Source organism: Mycetomoellerius zeteki, unplaced genomic scaffold, assembly GCF_001594055.1.
Source record: "Mycetomoellerius zeteki isolate Tzet28-1 unplaced genomic scaffold, Tzet1.0 scaffold81, whole genome shotgun sequence".
In the NCBI taxonomy this organism is placed as follows: domain Eukaryota; kingdom Metazoa; phylum Arthropoda; class Insecta; order Hymenoptera; family Formicidae; genus Mycetomoellerius; species Mycetomoellerius zeteki.
In genome coordinates this window covers 119,444-136,706 of record NW_017257841.1, presented here as the reverse complement: position 1 = coordinate 136,706, position 17,263 = coordinate 119,444, and the positions used below count along the sequence as shown (strand labels likewise).

General features: G+C 35.5%; 2 protein-coding genes across 3 annotated transcripts in view; both read right to left on the bottom strand.

The window, feature by feature from the left end:
* The window catches only part of MICAL-like (protein), an 85,576-nt gene extending 82,823 nt beyond the window's left edge, over positions 1–2,753 (bottom strand). The window contains 1 exon segment of the mRNA XM_018459250.1: positions 1,799–2,753. The gene's annotated coding sequence lies outside the window, so the exon portion shown is untranslated.
* A 4,944-nt stretch (positions 2,754–7,697) lies between these two features.
* Positions 7,698–16,122, bottom strand: LOC108729902 (uncharacterized). 2 transcript variants are annotated; one of them, XM_018459258.1, is made up of 9 exons: positions 15,913–16,122; positions 11,341–11,413; positions 10,813–10,936; positions 10,591–10,718; positions 9,914–10,023; positions 9,704–9,849; positions 8,837–9,035; positions 8,577–8,693; positions 7,698–8,025 (listed from the first exon to the last, which is right to left on the bottom strand). In XM_018459258.1, exons 2-9 carry the CDS (start codon positions 11,398–11,400, stop codon positions 7,908–7,910), a joined length of 1,002 nt encoding a protein of 333 aa, XP_018314760.1. In that variant the 5' UTR covers positions 11,401–11,413; positions 15,913–16,122; the 3' UTR covers positions 7,698–7,907. The 2 variants fall into 2 exon arrangements, with proteins under 2 accessions (XP_018314760.1, XP_018314759.1); XM_018459257.1 differs by having other exon boundaries at positions 11,341–11,407.
* Between the last annotated feature and the right edge of the window lie 1,141 nt (positions 16,123–17,263).

The following is a 17,263-nucleotide window of genomic DNA, read 5'->3' as shown; positions in this document are numbered from 1 at the left end:
AGTAATAGGAAAAATGTGGTTAGGGAGAATAGCGTGGATGTAGTGCAGCCTTCGTGGTTTACGGTTCCTTTCGTTCGGGGTATTACTGAGAAGTTTAATAGATTAAGGAGTGATCATATGAGGTCGTTTTATAGCATTAACAAATTGTGAGAATTCATTAGGGTACAGAAGGATCCTTTACCGCGTAATAATAGGTCGAATGTAATTTACAAGATTTCTTGTAAGAACTGTGATGCGAATTATGTGGGACAGACGTGTAGATAACTAAAAACAAGAATCACGGAACACAAGAACCATATCCGTTGGAACACGTCTACCCGCAACGTTATAACGGAGCATCGGTTGCAAGAGGGACATGAATTCGATTGGGACAACGTTGCAATACTGGACGAGGAACCACACTACCGGAAGAGATTGACTTCGGAAATGATATTCATCAGGAAACAGACGCATGGACTTAACATGCAAACGGATATGGAGGAGCTTCCCAAGGCCTACCTCCCGATTATTGATAAACTATAAAAGGTCGAATTGTTGTCGCGCTTAGTCAGTCAGTGTCGCTCGTACACAAGAAGAAGTCTGTCGGGCGTTGACTTTAGATCATTTTCAAAATTTCTTTTCTTGATTTTGGTTAATTTTTTAACGCTAGTTTTCTAATTACTGTCTCAATAAAGACCAATTAAATCAAAAAGAGACTAACTGTGTATGACACTGACTGGCCAACTTATCAGAAACCGGTTTTTGAATTATTAAGAGTAATGTTTGCGATGCGGTATCTTGTGATCAGGGTGAGCTTCCTAACCATCGGAATAATTAATTATAATTTCAAAAATTTTTGGATACATTAGTTTTACATTTTCTTTATTTCGAGAATTTCGAAATTTCTTTTCCTTTTTTTTTCTTTTTTTACTGCATTCTTATCTGGATTTAATTCTGGTATTTATACTCTCGAGGTGAGGAAGATCACCATGACTAGTTAATAATTGTTATATTCTATGTATGTGAGTTTATTAGTTGTGTCTGAAGAAGGCTCAAAAATGAGCCGAAACATGTAAGCGCTTTAGTAAAATAAAGAAGTGTTACGCTACGATAGTCGTGTTATTTGCGCAACGTCTCCCGCGCTTGACTCCTATTGCCCTTGTTCTTTTCTTGTTTTTTGATTTATAAGGAGTCTTAGTCAGGTTGATTTATTATACGTTATTTAATATTCGTATAACAATTAATATTCGTAAATAATTAATGTTTGTAAGTTTATTTGAATTCACTTACTCTCGATTAAAGATTATTGACTTCGAAATTGCAGCAAAATATAGTCAAATATGGTTTTGCTGCATAAAACCATTATGAGCCAAATAATTTGTTTTGTTTTTTGTAGTTGGTTTCAGGAAGTATTCACGGGATAGTATCATCAAAATTTTTTGAATGATATTGACTGATATTAACTATTTTTGCCTGATTATTCGACTGATACTTTATCTGATATCGTATAAACAAAACATCCTTAAGAAGACAGAAGGCAACGCAGAGGCATGAATGTCGATATGCATCCACAAGCCAATGCCCACAATTACAAATCTTGGATAGCACCGCTGTAACGTAACGGCATCGAATCCTCAGGTCTGTTCTTTTTAGCTAAAGTTCTTGCACGGTTCATTTTTCTTCCTTTTCTCTCCACGTTGAAGACAAAAAGAGAAAAGATAAACCGTTCAGCTAAAAAAAAGAACAACTAGGCCTCTCGTCGAAGACGGTGTGAACTAACGATCGTTTAATTAACGAATGTAATTGTTAAGTCACTCACCGGCCACAGGTAGCTCCTTCGCCTTTTCGTCGACACCACCGTTTTCTCGTTCGTCGGCTCCTCCATTCCCTCATCGGGACGCACGAGAATTGATCCACAGTCGATTGTTCGCCAATTAACGCGTTAACGATCGGCCGCCATCAAACGCCATATCGCGAATATCGGGAAACGATATTTTGATCGCCGCTAATTATTTATCACTCCACGGCGATCAACCGTCAACTCAATTCGGCACTCCGTGAACTTCGATCCACTTGGACTGCTTCACGACACGCGCGATGCTCTCTCAAGTCTCTGAATGCAGACAAATAACGGGAGTCGCCCGTCACTAAAACCTTCGAAGTCCGTTAGGAAAGATCGAACGACGGCAACGTTCATCCGGTTCATCCGTTCAACTTCACACCGGTCACGTTGCGCGCTGCCCGACTGCCCGTGTCGACCGACAGTGTAACGAGAATCAAGAACACGTTTTTAATCTGAGAGAAACGTGCATAACGATGATCGTCGATCGATCGTGTCGCGAAGAACGTGCGAGAGTTCAAGATTTAAGTACCTAATTGCTCTCGGCCGAAAAGTATGCGGCGCGCGGCGTAATGAACAGAAAGAATTCGCTCGGTGTGTGCGACGCGACGTGGGCGGTGCGTTTGCTCGGAGTACTCGACACACTTCTCCCCACTCCCCACCTCGTCCCACGACACGCCGCGCGCGTCCATTACGGAGCGAAGTTACGCGCGAGTCAATGTAAACAAGGTGCGCTCCAAGCCGGCCGGATTCAAAACAAAACTTTCGCGAACTGTATTTTCGAATTACACTCCAAAACGTTTTTTCCGACAAAAATTTGATCGAAATCAAAATATACAGTACCCGTAACGCGTACTATGGGTCTGTTCTGTAGCTGAACTAGTATTGATTTTTCGAATTTAAAGAAATAGATATATGTTTGATATTTGGCGACAACAAGGAAGAAAGATAATGGCTGCGTTCAGCAGAGAAAACTAATCAGTTAGCGCTTAGTGATTTTTTAATATAATTAGTTACTATACTTATAGATTCAGCGAAGAACTAAAGGCACAAGAATCAATTATACCTACATATTAAAAAATCTACTAAGTGCTTTAAATTTATTAGTTTTGTTTGCTAAACGCAACCAATTATCAAAGAAAGTTCTGATACGGTCTAGTGCAAGAATAAAAAATAAATATTACCTATACCATATCGAATAAAATTTCTCTCGGAGAGGATATTTTGGAATGTCTAGAAGAATAATACCAAAGTAAAGTTTATCAGTTGTGTCGCGTGATTTAACGCAAATAATGCGAAGCCGAACGCTGCCGTTCTATCGTGACGAGACGGAAACAAATAATTTTTGCGGATGATTTGAGCGCGATACTACATACTTGAATGCGAAAATAATATCTTGTTTTTTATTAAAATAGTTTGCGATATTATTATACAGGGTGTTTCCAAATTAAATCGCAAAACTTCGGGAGCGTGTAGAGGAGTAAAAAACTAAGAAAAAAAGTCCTATAGACATATGCTCGTTTTTGCTCCGTTTCAGAGAAATCGAAAAAAAATGTTTACATTTCTTGCCATATCTAGCACCGACATATTTGATTACATTTTCCACTTTCTGTTATGAATTTGTCAGTCGCTCTTTGAAAGCCTTTAACAGTAGATGAATTTTGTCTTTTGCAATATGCCGCGTACGTATTCTAATAGTGAATATGCTGATATGGTTTTTGTATACGGTTTCTGCAACGGTAATGCTTTAAAGGCCTGGCTGCTACAAGAGCCGTGTTTGACAGATGCAATGCTTGTATTGCTGCAAGAGGTGCACATTTCGAACAAAATCTTCATTAAAAAGTTTATAAATAAAATAATTAAAATAATAAATTAAATATATTTTTTTCTTTTTTCGTGATTTCCTGCGAAACAAAGCAAAAAGGAGCATATGTCTATAGGACTTTTTTTCTTAGTTTTTTACTCCTCTACACGCTCCCGAAGTTTTGCCATTTAATTTGGAAACACCCTGTATATAAATCGCTGTGTTGGTATTAGGAAGGTAACAAGAGTAAAAAATATTGCATTTGTGAGATAATGAAAGGAAGGATCGTACCTAAAGATTAAAAGCCTAATCTGCACTGTGCTATTTGGTTCCTGTTTCTCACTTTTTACTTTTCGTCTTTTCCTTCTTTGCGACCGTTTTAACGATAATTATATTTTTTGTCTTTTCCAAAGTTCGTCAACCTTTATCTCGGATAATAGAAAAGGAAGAAACAAAATGGGAGGCAAAAAAGATAAAAAACAAGAAATAACACAGTAAATCACACGCTGTAAATTAATTTTAATATACATATTTTTATGGAAAAATAATACATTTGTAACTTATCTGCTTATTTGCTTGTGTAAAAAAGTGTTACAACTTTAATAAAAGATGAAATTCTTAAGCCTGATCTGTAAATCAGGCTTTACACTATGAATTTTAAAAACGCATGACACATAGTCTTTTAATGAAAAAAATTAGAATTAAAAGTATAACATGCAGAGAAAGTAAAGTTATAGAAATTACGTATTCATTGTCGTAATTAAAACTTCCCAATTTAGAAATTTAAAAATACTCTACTGAAACATTGCTAACTTTGAAATGTTACTTGTATTAATACGGCAATATGTAATAATATCGTAATGTATTTTAATCAAAAATATTAATTAATTTTGCAAATGCTAAATAATATTTACATATTACTTAAAAATTTTTATTAGTATAATTATACCGATATTTTTTTCTGTTTTTCTCTTCAATCTCTTTTTTCCTATCGTTTCCACATTTTTGCGGTATCGGACACGTAAATCGTAGTCGATAGTATTTTTCGAATTTTTGACGCGAACTTCGCGCCAAAAGGGACCGCTTTCAAAACGATTTTCTGTTGTTGCGTTATTCATGTATGGGATGAGAGTCGAAAATGCCATAATCGAGTGATAGGCAACCCCGGAAGGAACCGCTTTCATGATTATCCGCCACGTTCAGTCGCGATCGTCATGATTCGCGCGTAGTTCGTGCAAAGTAAAGGCCATGTCGGCCATGGCACATAAAAAATCATTAAAACAATGAAACGTAAGCAGTAAGCGAATTAGCCAATCTAACATGTTGATTTCCTTATTGCTTATGTCTTACTGCTTAAGTGTTTTGTATGCCGTGATCTTAAAACGGAGAAGAATGGAGTCGTCGGCAGTGAGGAGGTAGCGACGTCGCATCGGTCAGCGAATAAACGCATCCGTTACGTTTGAACAACCGAATGTTCCCATTCGTCGGTGATTTGATGTTGGGTATCATGCCAAGTAGTCTTATGCCTGTTTTACAATAGGATCGCAAGTCGAAACCGTAAAAAATTAGCCAGTTACAGTTGAATATAAAAAAAATAATAGACTGTGATTGATTAATTTCTTACGGCTTGCGACCCTAATAGGCGCTTTCCATTTGATGACACAAGTCAACACAAGTGTCGTTCTATCTTTATTAATTAAAATGTAAAGAAAGATGGAATGATATTTGTGTCGACTTGAGTCACTAAATGGAAAACACCCATTGTAGAAGAGCACTTGTAGGAAAACATCCATTGATTGGTCAATTTCTTACTCTTATAGCCCCTCATCTTCTACTGCCATTGTAGATCATACATTAAAACACAATGAAGTAAGCCTTAAGAGCTACCGCACACATTTTCCGTAATGCATCGTCTACAAGTCTACACTTTACAATATATGGAATAACATAGAGAAAAATAATTTTGTTATAAGCGCAAAAGGCTTGGAAGATTGATTTTTCAAATTTGTTTCCTATTTATAGTAAACAAATTTGCATATTTGACAAATATTTTGCATTTGTTGCAAATTTTTGTAGCGAGTACAAAAAAATAAGTATTTGTTACAAATAATTTTGAAATCCCCATGTTTGCAAATAGAATTTGCCGTCATGGCAATATGAATTAGCATAGTAAATTTTTTCTCTCTGAGAAGCTCGATGTAAGAAGTAGGAGTAAGAAATTGATTAATCACAGTCGAATGTAAGAAGAATAATCGACTATATATATAAATGATCAATTTCTTAAGGCGTAAAGCTTATTACTATTATGTTTCGAAATTAATGTTTTGAAGCATTCTTTGATCGGTCAATTCGTAAAATTCTCTTTTCTGATTAGTCAGTCCAATGCTTCGAAGCATTTGTAGTGAAACTTTAACCGCACCCGTAATTGCATAAAAAAGGAAAAAAAAAGGAAATCATGTACATAGAGCCGTGAATTTGATACAGAATTACCTTCCTTGCTACAGTTCTGTAAGAGGCACCATTATTTCCCGATGATTTCCCGCGAGTTCTGGAGTTTGATCTTCGAACGATTCTTTTATTTTTTTTCTTTTACATTCTGACGCGAAAAGTTAACGCAACTCCTCGTAATTGTGTCGTCCTGAGGACGCATTCGTCGAAACGACAGTGTATAAAGTACTAAGAGGGTGTTTCTCGATTTGCTCGCTCATCGTCCATAAGATTGAAGCTCGAGGCGGCTGTCGCGATTAATCCTCCCATTCCTAAATTATACCTCTCTTTAATTTTCCTAAGAATCCAATATCTAAGTACTTTAGTTAAATTTAATTAGCGCAATAACACGTCGACAATATTTATTATTTTTAATTTAAGTACTATCAAAATAAAGACAATAATTTAGCGTGGTTTATTTTACTTCATTATTAATGCACGAAATAATCCGTCGAAATGAGAAGTGTTCCGCCAATTGCATAATATTGCGTATCGATAGAGAATGAGAGGATTAATGATAAAGCGGAGACTCGTGTGGAAAATACGGAAGGAAGAGAGAGAAGGAGAGAGTACACGAATAATTAAACCGCAACCGACCGCGGACGTTAATTAGTTGCATAGCAATTAGCAGTAAGTGACAGATAGATGAACTTTGTATTATCGTACACCTCGCGCTAGAATTTGGCGTAGCACGAGTTTTAACTTGATGCGCTAATGTTACGCACTTTGGCGACGATTATTATTATTATACTGCGCGTATGAAGACGCGCCGATATAAATATATAAATATTATATATATATATAAAAGAATATGTTATATATATGAGAGATGAAAAGAAAAAAGAAAAATGTTGCTAGCTAGCGTTGTAGACGACACAAAGATGGCTTTAGTGTATATAGTTTTGTAAAGTGTTAACTATAGTGAGGAGAGATTTATGATTATATGTATAATATATACATAAACAATACATTGCTGCGAAAACGTATCAACTCGTACGTTTTCCAATTGGTATCATTATGAATTCTCATTGGCGATTGGAGAAGCGCGTGAAATTGGTGAACCGTCTCATCGTTTCGTTAAACATAGCTGCATACTAATATATCGTAAGGCCGCGGGGAACGTTGACGATTACGTATATAATATGTGATATACGCGTGAAAAATTTTAAGCTGTCATTAGAATGTCCTAATATTAAATATTATAGTGCCATTACACGGTTTTCTTCGTCACTCACCTCTCTCGCGTTTCACAGAGAGCAGGTGTATATTGCATTATTTCTATTTTATTACTTTAAAGTCCACTTTAAGTAATCTATAGATCGCGTCACATTATTATACAATTCTATTTATAATTTTATATGTCGTATTTAATACGAGAAATATTTGAAGAATTAAAATATATCTATGGAATATCGCGTATCTAAAATGTATATTAAAATATATATTTTTAAAAAATTGAAATACATCATGCATAGGATATAAAATTATAAATAGAATTTTATCTTGAAAATTCGACGTAAATCATGGATTTCTAAGTAAAGTGGATTTTACATTTAGCATGCCTCAAAAATTTTCCAGGAAGAAGCAACAGCCACGAATAAGGTAAGTAAGAGAAACGTTCTCGTACAGAGAAACTTTCATAGTATTATCCGATATAGAAAACTTTTCATAGTAAGCTGCGAAATTACGCGTATTATATACGGTCAGACTTTTATTAATTCGACGATACTTATGCATATTCACATCCCACATTTGACGCTGTACGTAGAATGTCAATACAGGTCATGATTTACAGTTTCAATAACAGTTACAGCGATCAATCGGACAATTCGACGGATAACGCATGCAACGTCTCAAGCAGTATTGATCCGCTCCAGATTTATCGGCGATATCTCCAATAGCGTCGCAAGTGTTCCTGTAATCATTGAAACAAGAATCAGAGAGAAATTTTTGAAAACACGAATGCTAGAATGAAAGTCATAATCGTTTGATTCTTTAATCTCACTGGTCCGTTCAGATCTATTTAATCCAAAATGTAATTTATTTTCTGACTAATATTTTATTTAAAAATCTTTTTTCTGATATATATTTGATAACTTCGTCTGATAATAAAAAATAAAATCTTTTTCTGTGAAAATTTTTTATCTTTTATTTTTTGGAGCTTTCAGTCATATCTACCTAAACAATGTGATGGTATAATAAATTTGACTCAAAATGTAATTTATCTTATTAATATTTTATTAAAAAATTTTTTTTCTCTTATATTCGATAACTTCGTTTATTAATGTTAAAATCAATTTTCCGTGAAAATTGTTTAGTTTTTATTTTTTAAAGCTTTTTAATCACATTGACCCAAGTGATACGATCATACATAGTAAAGAATCGACTAGCGGGGATAATGCAATTCCGAGTCAATAACAATTTATTGCTTAAACTCGTGCGCCGATCAATTTAATAGGTACTCACAGGCAGTGACAGACACCAGGCGGACAGTTTGACGGGATGCGAATGCAATTCACTTGACACCAATTGGTCATATTCTGCCTGTATCGATAAGCCGCAGTTGGCTCGCACACTTGAACCCTGAAATCGCGAAACCCATGCACGTGCGTGTCGCATCGACAACAATCGAGCGCATCGAGCGCATCGAGCGCATCGAGCGCATCGAGCGTTTGACGCTGACACGCGCGCGAATTAACGTATCCTTTTAACACAGCGAGTCTCACCTCAATGGTCGTGCGAGCGGCGCGGTGGAGTATTTCGGACCTATCGAGTACAGCTCGTAAAGAATATTTTGATACAGAAATCGCGGCGGTATCCCACCGGTGCTGGTGACGATGCTCACGTCGGCGCAGTTGCGGAAAGTTTCCGGTTTACCGCATCCGACGGCTTCCGTACCGTTTTCACACGTGCCCCACATGTTTCCTATAATAGTAAAACAGACGTGATAAGAGATCGCCTTCGGAGCGACATAGCTCAGGGTAGCAAGATTAGCCAGTAGCCATTTTCATGTCAATAGCTAGTCATTTTGAATTGGTGACGTCATGTTATTTACCTAATTTAAGATGTAATAATGACGATATCTTTTTGACCAATTAATGATGTCATTAATTTATCCATTTCACGACGTCCCAAAAGAGCACACAAAAGTTAACAAAAAATAGTAATGACTTTATTTTGATTTTTAATTTCTGAATAAATATTCAAATTTTGCAACAAAAATCATCATTTTGATTGTCGTGACGTCAAAATAAAGTGATTTTGATTTTTTCTTAACTTGGTGCATTCCTTGGAGTATTCACAATATTACACTTATTGACGTCAATGGATGGCCAATTAACGACATATTGGTAACGTTATTAGTGATCAATTAATAACGTCGTTCATTTATACCGTTAATAATACGAAAATAATGATGTATTTTCGACGTTGGTTTATGACTGTGACAAGTCCATGTTATTTTTACAATGTTTGGACGTTACCTTTATCATAGACGTTAACTTTATGATAGAAACTAATCAGTGACGTCAAATAGACGACACCTTGCTACCTGGAAGAAACGGGAAGAGTAATATGCGATAAAATTTTGTAACCTGTGTAGTAGTTCCACTGTACGACGCATTGCGAGCACGTTATATACGGTGGTAACGTTACCATGTACTTAATGATGCCCTTCTTTCCTGTGTCGTGCGGAATCTCAAAACGAACGTCCTGCGTCCCGGACACGTACAAAGGATAACTGTGCGATTAAGGTGCATTAGCTAAAGCAGCAGTTGTACGTACTAGTTGTAAAGATCACTTACGAATCGAAACACTCCTGAGTTGCCTCGCGCGACGGATCGTTGTTAGGACAGATATAAATTTCAAATCTTCCGTAATGATTTGCCGTAAGTTCGATTTCCACCTCGATTTCCTTTAAACAGATTACACTGACATTTTATAATATAACGAGTATCATAAAGTATCCACAAAGAGGACCAGAAAAAGGACTGAAAAAAATGTATCAATAGTATCATTTTCATCGAAAATAATTTCGTTTATTCAATGACTCTATTAATGAAAATACAACAAATATATTATGCTCTTGTTTTAATAAAATTTTATTTCTTTCATTAATATACTGTTGTTGAATCGACAAGATTATTTTCAATTAAAATAATACCGTTTACAGCATTGTTTTTCAATGAAGAACAGTCAATGAGAGCCAAACGCAGATATCAGAGGGCAGAGTTAAAACATTTATTGTTGAAATATCATATAACAGAAATATCATAGAACGTTTTGGCTGTAATTTCGGTTTTTTTTTCAGTGCAATAAAAATTATACGATAAATGCCTTTTTATTTTTATTTTGATTATTATAAGTTTCAGCAGGTGATATTTTCTTCATAAATATAACGAAAATATAACTAAATAATTGTGCTACTTACAAAATTTGCGTGCATTACGTTGGTGTGCGAAAATATCAAAAGTTACATTACCTGCCCTAAGGTGTAGTGTCGAACGATGATCCCATTTGCGAACTCGCCACCGGCTTCGTGTGGACGCCGATTTGAATGATATGCGTCTCCGCAAACGCCGCACTTGCCTTTATTCTGCTCCCAATGAACTAATAAACAATAGCCATTGTCAATATTAGCTTTAATTAAAGCCGAACATGCGCGATAATTACAGTGAATTAATCGTAACTTGCGAGAACGGACCTGCGTAACCACCGCAAAAAAGCTCATTATCGTTGTAGTTGACGGGATTTGGATATCCAAACCTCCACATTGCATTTCTTGAAGGCGGATCCATTAATCTTCCATGGCTGTGGACGTCGAGTGCCTTTTCAAAGGTTCGTGACAAAAGGTAAGTTTGAGAGCGAGAAGTAATTCAAATAAAATTGCGTAAAAATGAAACTGTTACTCTGCACCTTGCTTCGATCGTGCTATACATGCAATGCCATTAAATGGGCGGCCTTGTGAACTTTTACTCGCGTGCGTGAGGTATTAAGGGCGCGTCTGTGGGAAAGTGCTGCGAAATGGCGAATTACACGAGATTGAGCGTATTTAAGGAGTATATTGAAAAACGAGTTGGTCGAACTTTCATTGCCATTGGCAAAAACAAGGCCTTTCGGACTTCCTTAAAACGTATATTTATAAAAAGGCCTCTGTACGATCGAGAGAGTGTGGAAATCCTTTTAATAATCTTAATGTCATTCACATAATTTGATTTTAAAAAAATCTTACTTGCATGAAGAAATGTAATACTACGAGCAGGATATTGTTTCGTTGATGCCTGATGATCATTTTTTTCCTGAAACCATAGTATTACAGCAATTAGTAAAGTATTCCTATTTATTCGTGTTCGGTCGAAGAGATTTGATTTTTAAATAATTGAATGGATAGTACATGTAAAATATAGTCTAGAAAAGCTATCATTCTTTGTTATAGACAGATAAAAACTCCATTACGGAACAAACAAAGCGATGCAGTGCATCATTCAACGTCGAGCTTTATGTTAACTCGGTCAATTATGAACTTCGTATTCATCTCGCATTTAAACTCCTAGGAGAAGTTTTCAGGGGGCATCTAAGGGGCGTGAAAACTTTTCCAAACTTGAATTAGGCATTGTGACCAAAACTTCAATCGCATAGTAATGAGTTCCGCCTTCGAATGATGGGGAATGAGATTACCAAGGAATACCCAAGATCGTGCCGGATGTCCTTGAATCAGCTGGTAGAAGCCAAATCTTGCGTAAGAGAGTGAAGCAACGTGTATTGTGCCAATGGTGTCGTTACGACAATAATGGCAGGAACGTCATTGGCGCTTATGTCACATATTATCAAGCGATACACGTAGCGTAGGATTAGGATCGGCGCCAAGGATCGTCTCGAGCATTTTTTCAGCGGATGGAGAACATAAATTTTTATGTTGATGTTTAGAAGAAATCTTAACCCTTAATACACACCTTTGAGTCATTCTGTCGTGTCCTGCACATTGTTTTTTTTTTCATTTTTATACAATAATATTATATACAACAATTGTATATAACAATTTATTATAAATATACAACTTTCTAAAGATGTCAAAATATACATAAAAATTGCTTAATAATTTTTATATACTTGTAAAAGTGATAAAAATTATGCCTAAATTCTAAGCAGAATCGTAAGGCTCGTAACATATTCTCGTAAGACTTGTAAGAATTTTTAAGTGCTTATACCTTTATACAATAATTTTGCAGACAGCTTCTTACTAGCCATAAAATTTACAAGAAATCGTAGATATGTATTTACGAATAATCGTACGTCTTACGATACATACGCATAAAATTAGAATACTAGTTATAAGTTCCTATATACAAGTTTTACGAGAACACATTACGAGTCTGTTTAGAATTGAATCTGTTTAGAACCCGGGCCATTCTAAGTCCTGGACACAAAAAATCCACCGTGTGTAATAAAAGGGTGCCAAAAACTAAGTTAATATTCATTTTCGATTAATCATAAAAATGTGATTATTTACACATGGATTAGCATATCGAATGGGAATGGAATTCGTTGACATGTACACATGTCATTGACAGCTGTTTGACACGCGATGAGATACAGGGTGATCTTAAGTGACAGCATCCATTAGGCTCTAATATGAACCATTTACGATGCCACAGTCTCAATCATCTGCTGAATTGTACGTTGAATTTTGATGGGATAAAACCGTAGATTCATCATTCGCGACAGATGCTTAGATTTGAAAATAGAAATAACGGTAATAAGTTCTACAACATTTTTTAACACGATGATATAACTGTAACCCTCAAACGTGACTAATCCAATATCTAATATACATATAATATAATTCTTATAAAATATTAATATTAAAAGAATTAATATTAATATTACAAATAATTAATATTGAAATTAATATTAATTGTATTAATCATTTTACTACATTTGATTTATTCTTAGAGTCATAAAATTATTTTTATTTTAATATATTAATTGTGTATACAATCCTTATACATATACTGAGAAAAAAATGCTGTTGATTCCATTAAAGTCTATATTACGGGCTGTCACTAGCATAAGTGATTAATTTATGTATATTTTTATTGACATAAAGACATAAATTATTATTTCAATAATCAAGGCCTTTATGTCAATAAAAATATGTATGAATTAATTACTTATGTTAGTGACAGCCCGTAATATAGACTTTAATTGAATCAACAGTATTTTTTTCTCAGTGTGTGTGTAATCATTATATACTTGTACATACAGACTTTATTCTTTGTTGGGCCTCAATCTTTTATTATGTGTAATAAATGCAGTTTATATAGTTGAATTGATCAAAAAGACTCCGCAATAGCAGGATTTGTGGAGCCTCAATGAGACACATTGCCCTGTAGTCCAATTAAAACGAAAGATTCAGCGAAAATAAAACAAACCCGGTTAACCTTCGCCGAGAGCAGCTGGTCAAATCGCAGTGCTAAATGAAAGAGAACACAGCCAATTCCCTTCGAAGGGAATTCTCCTGGAAGAATTCGCATGAGATGGACGAAGACGCGACATAATGGAATTCAAAGCTACATAGCGGGATGACGCATAAATCTAACACTTACAACGCAAGGCTGTCTGGTTCTGTCAACGATGTTCCTTCCCGATCTCTTTACCGCACCGTGATTTTAGCAAATTCCTACCACGCGAGAGTCAATTTTTACAAGAAGTGATGCTAATCGTGGTTGTAAAATGCGAAATAAATGGAATTTTGACTTTGGGAATAAACATGAGAGAGCCGAGTATCGTGCTGAATTCCTTTGCGAAGCGAATGACCGGGAACGATTCCGCGAGCCCTGATTAAATCAGTCATTTACAATTAATTCTTTGCCGACGTTATTCTCCACCTTCTTCCGTTAGATTTAACACCGTGGCAATTTATCTTTTTTTCACACGTAATCTTAAATTATGTTTATAACTGTATAAAACTGCCCGTTACCAAACTTAAATATCGGCGGCCGGACCCGATAGTTTTCTTTACTGGTTTAGTATCTCGATTCATAAACATATCAAGTGAGCGGGGGGCAAGAAAAGATAAACCAATAATCTATATATAATAATTACGAGCGATTACAAGGTATCGGCGTTTGAATCCTCCTCGTATCGTATTCTCTTCATACATATTGAGTCGGTCGCGCGATTCGAAAGTTGCAGTCATAAATTATGGGTCATTCGCAAGTGCAATTCGCTTTATCAGTTAATAAACTCGTGACATGTAAACGTTTGTAAAACCCTTGTTCCTCTGAAACTAATATAAATTCTATTAACTCTTGATACAAGAAACGGAATATAAACGCATAATACCTACATCGATAGGGCTCGCGAATGTGCATTAAATATCGTGAAGAGGTAATTTCTTGACGATAATGAACAATAAAAAGTAACGATTAATGGATGCTTAACAGTATTTCGATGTGTAATTAAACCGTGTTATCATTTGCATTTTCAATAAAATAAAAAGAATTATCGATGACACTCAAGAATTGACGACCTATCTAACTGCGAAATCGTTAAAATTGGGTTCGCCGGGTTGCACCGGTTTGAGAATACGGCGACATAGCAAAATAAAAGAGAGAGAAAGGAAAAAAGGAGACTGACGCACCTCCTGTTTCCACGTCAAGTCAAGGTCGCGAGAACGCCACAAATTCATTTAAAATCTGAAGACTAGAGATTACGAGAGCAATCAATTTTGAAGACGAGATTCAGTATCGCGAGCTGATTCGATCGACTTGCAAATATATGCGGGAGAATCAATACAGATATTGATAATACTGTCCAACATTATTTTTCAACACGAGTGTGAATAATTATTTGAGATATATTTTTGCCTGTTGAATACGAATCCGTTGTTCAAGTTTGGCTACCGCGTCACAATTTGAGGAAAAATAGTATTAAAAAATAATGATTTTAAAGATTTTCTTGATGTGTTGTAGTATTGATAGTAAATTGTTTTTAAATTTTATTAAGCTACGTAAAAGTACCAACTTTCAGCTTTAAAATGCATTTTCTTTTGTTTAGGTATGATTTTTCGTTTCCAAAAAATAGCGATTTGAAAATAGCTCTGTTCTCATATAAGACTTAATGGAAAAGGCATTTTATTCTATTTTAATTTTGCGTTATGTGAAAAGTGTTTTTATACTGACGTAGTATAATCGGATTATACAAAATAAAAAAGCAATATGAAATTGACAAAATACATTATATACACCAGAGAGCTTATAATCTTGACTCATTAAAGATTATAATCTTCTTACCTTTTCTTTTTTGTTAATTTTATATTGCCTTTTATACTACGTCAGTACAAGAACACTTACTTTTTATATAATGTAAAATTAAAATGGAATAAAATGCCTTTTCACGTATTAAGTGATCATCCTATGATATAAGAAAAGAGTTATTTTTATATTCTATCTCGAAAATGAAAAATCATACCAAAATGAAACAAAATGTATTTTAAAGCCAAAAATTGATACTTTCGCGTGGCATTAATAAAATTTTGAAAAAATTTATGACAGTGCTACAACATATATGCTACATTATATATGAAAACCCTCGAAATCATTATTTTTGCCTCTTTAACACCTCAAATTTTCCTCAAAAATCATGACGTGATAGCCAAATTTGATCAACAGATTCATTTTAGCAAGCAAAAATAAATCGAAAATGACAGAATGCAGGGCTCATCCCCGCCGGCTTCGTCCCGTACTAACAAATTATGAATGACGACACGTAGAGTATATCGGTACCGCAAAGTCATACTCACTCGAGTGCACGTGCTCGGCCTGATCGGATTGTTAAGCAGGTGAGAATCGACAGGGTGCTCTTTCGGAACGGATTGTAGGTTGTCACCTGGGAAGAGAGTTCCGCACGATCGGATCGGACGGACCCACTCGAGTGCGTTCACGCGAGTGACAATGTGCGTGCGTCGTGCACGGCCCGGAGCTGTCCAAAAACACGACCACCTCCAACCGTAGGCACAGGACTTTGAGGCGTGGTTTCCAGGTAAGTCTGGATGGGCCTCAGCTGTATAGTGGGGATGATCAGAGGCTGGAAGCTGGAAAATCCTCGATCGCGCGGTCCATTTGGCATTCGCTCGAAATTGTATCGTCGACCAGAGCGTATCCGGCGATTGTTCGCACGCTCGCACGTCCAAACACAAAGTTCGAACCATGAGAAAAATACGGTATCCTTAATCTGTCAAATAAGACTCGCTGACTGACAGATTGGTTTATTGCTTTCGTCGGAAACCCATCCAATCATCGATTTCTTTATATTTTGTCTCGAGACAAGAGCGATCGTAACTGGTTACTTGCCTTCCCATCTTTCGCAATGGGGTCAAGCGCAGCATAAACACTTTCATCTATATATAGTGAAGGCACGTGCCTACACAGATATATATACATCTATATATGTATACATAATTAGATCGTTCGGAGAGTTCGTTTCAATTTCACGAGCTCTCAGAATTCACTTCAATCAATTCTTCGTCAATAAGAAACATTCATTTTGGAGCAAGGGCATCATGCAGCTACCCGAGAGATGGGCCAAGGTCATTGAACATATTTGTAACCTAATCTTTTCCTTATTATCTCTTCTCCCATTCCTACGTTGAACTCCTCCACTACAAACGATATTCTCTTTATTTAGTCGTTATTATTCTTTTATCTTATCATTAGTTCGAAATAGAACGCTACTCTGGAAGATAGAAATTCTTTTCGTAACGCTGCATCTGTTATAAAAATTAATCTAACATCGAGATTAAGAACAATTTGTACTTTTAATTATTATATTTTTGGAACTCGATCAAGGTATTTACCATTATATCAATTCACTTTTATTACATAATATTAATATTAATACATAATTTATTTTCATCACAGTTTTTCAACAGCTTTTCACAAATGCAATTTTATCAAACATTTATACACGACGAATATTATACATTCATCGAGACTACTGAAAATTAGATTGTATTCAATCTGATTGGAGTGACTACGAGGTTCTTGTCAATTTGAACTACTACAATTTGAAACACATAATTTCAAGAAAAGTAATGTAAGTCATCAGAGTTAGAGTACAAGCTTACAATTAGTTTGATATTAATTAATAGAATA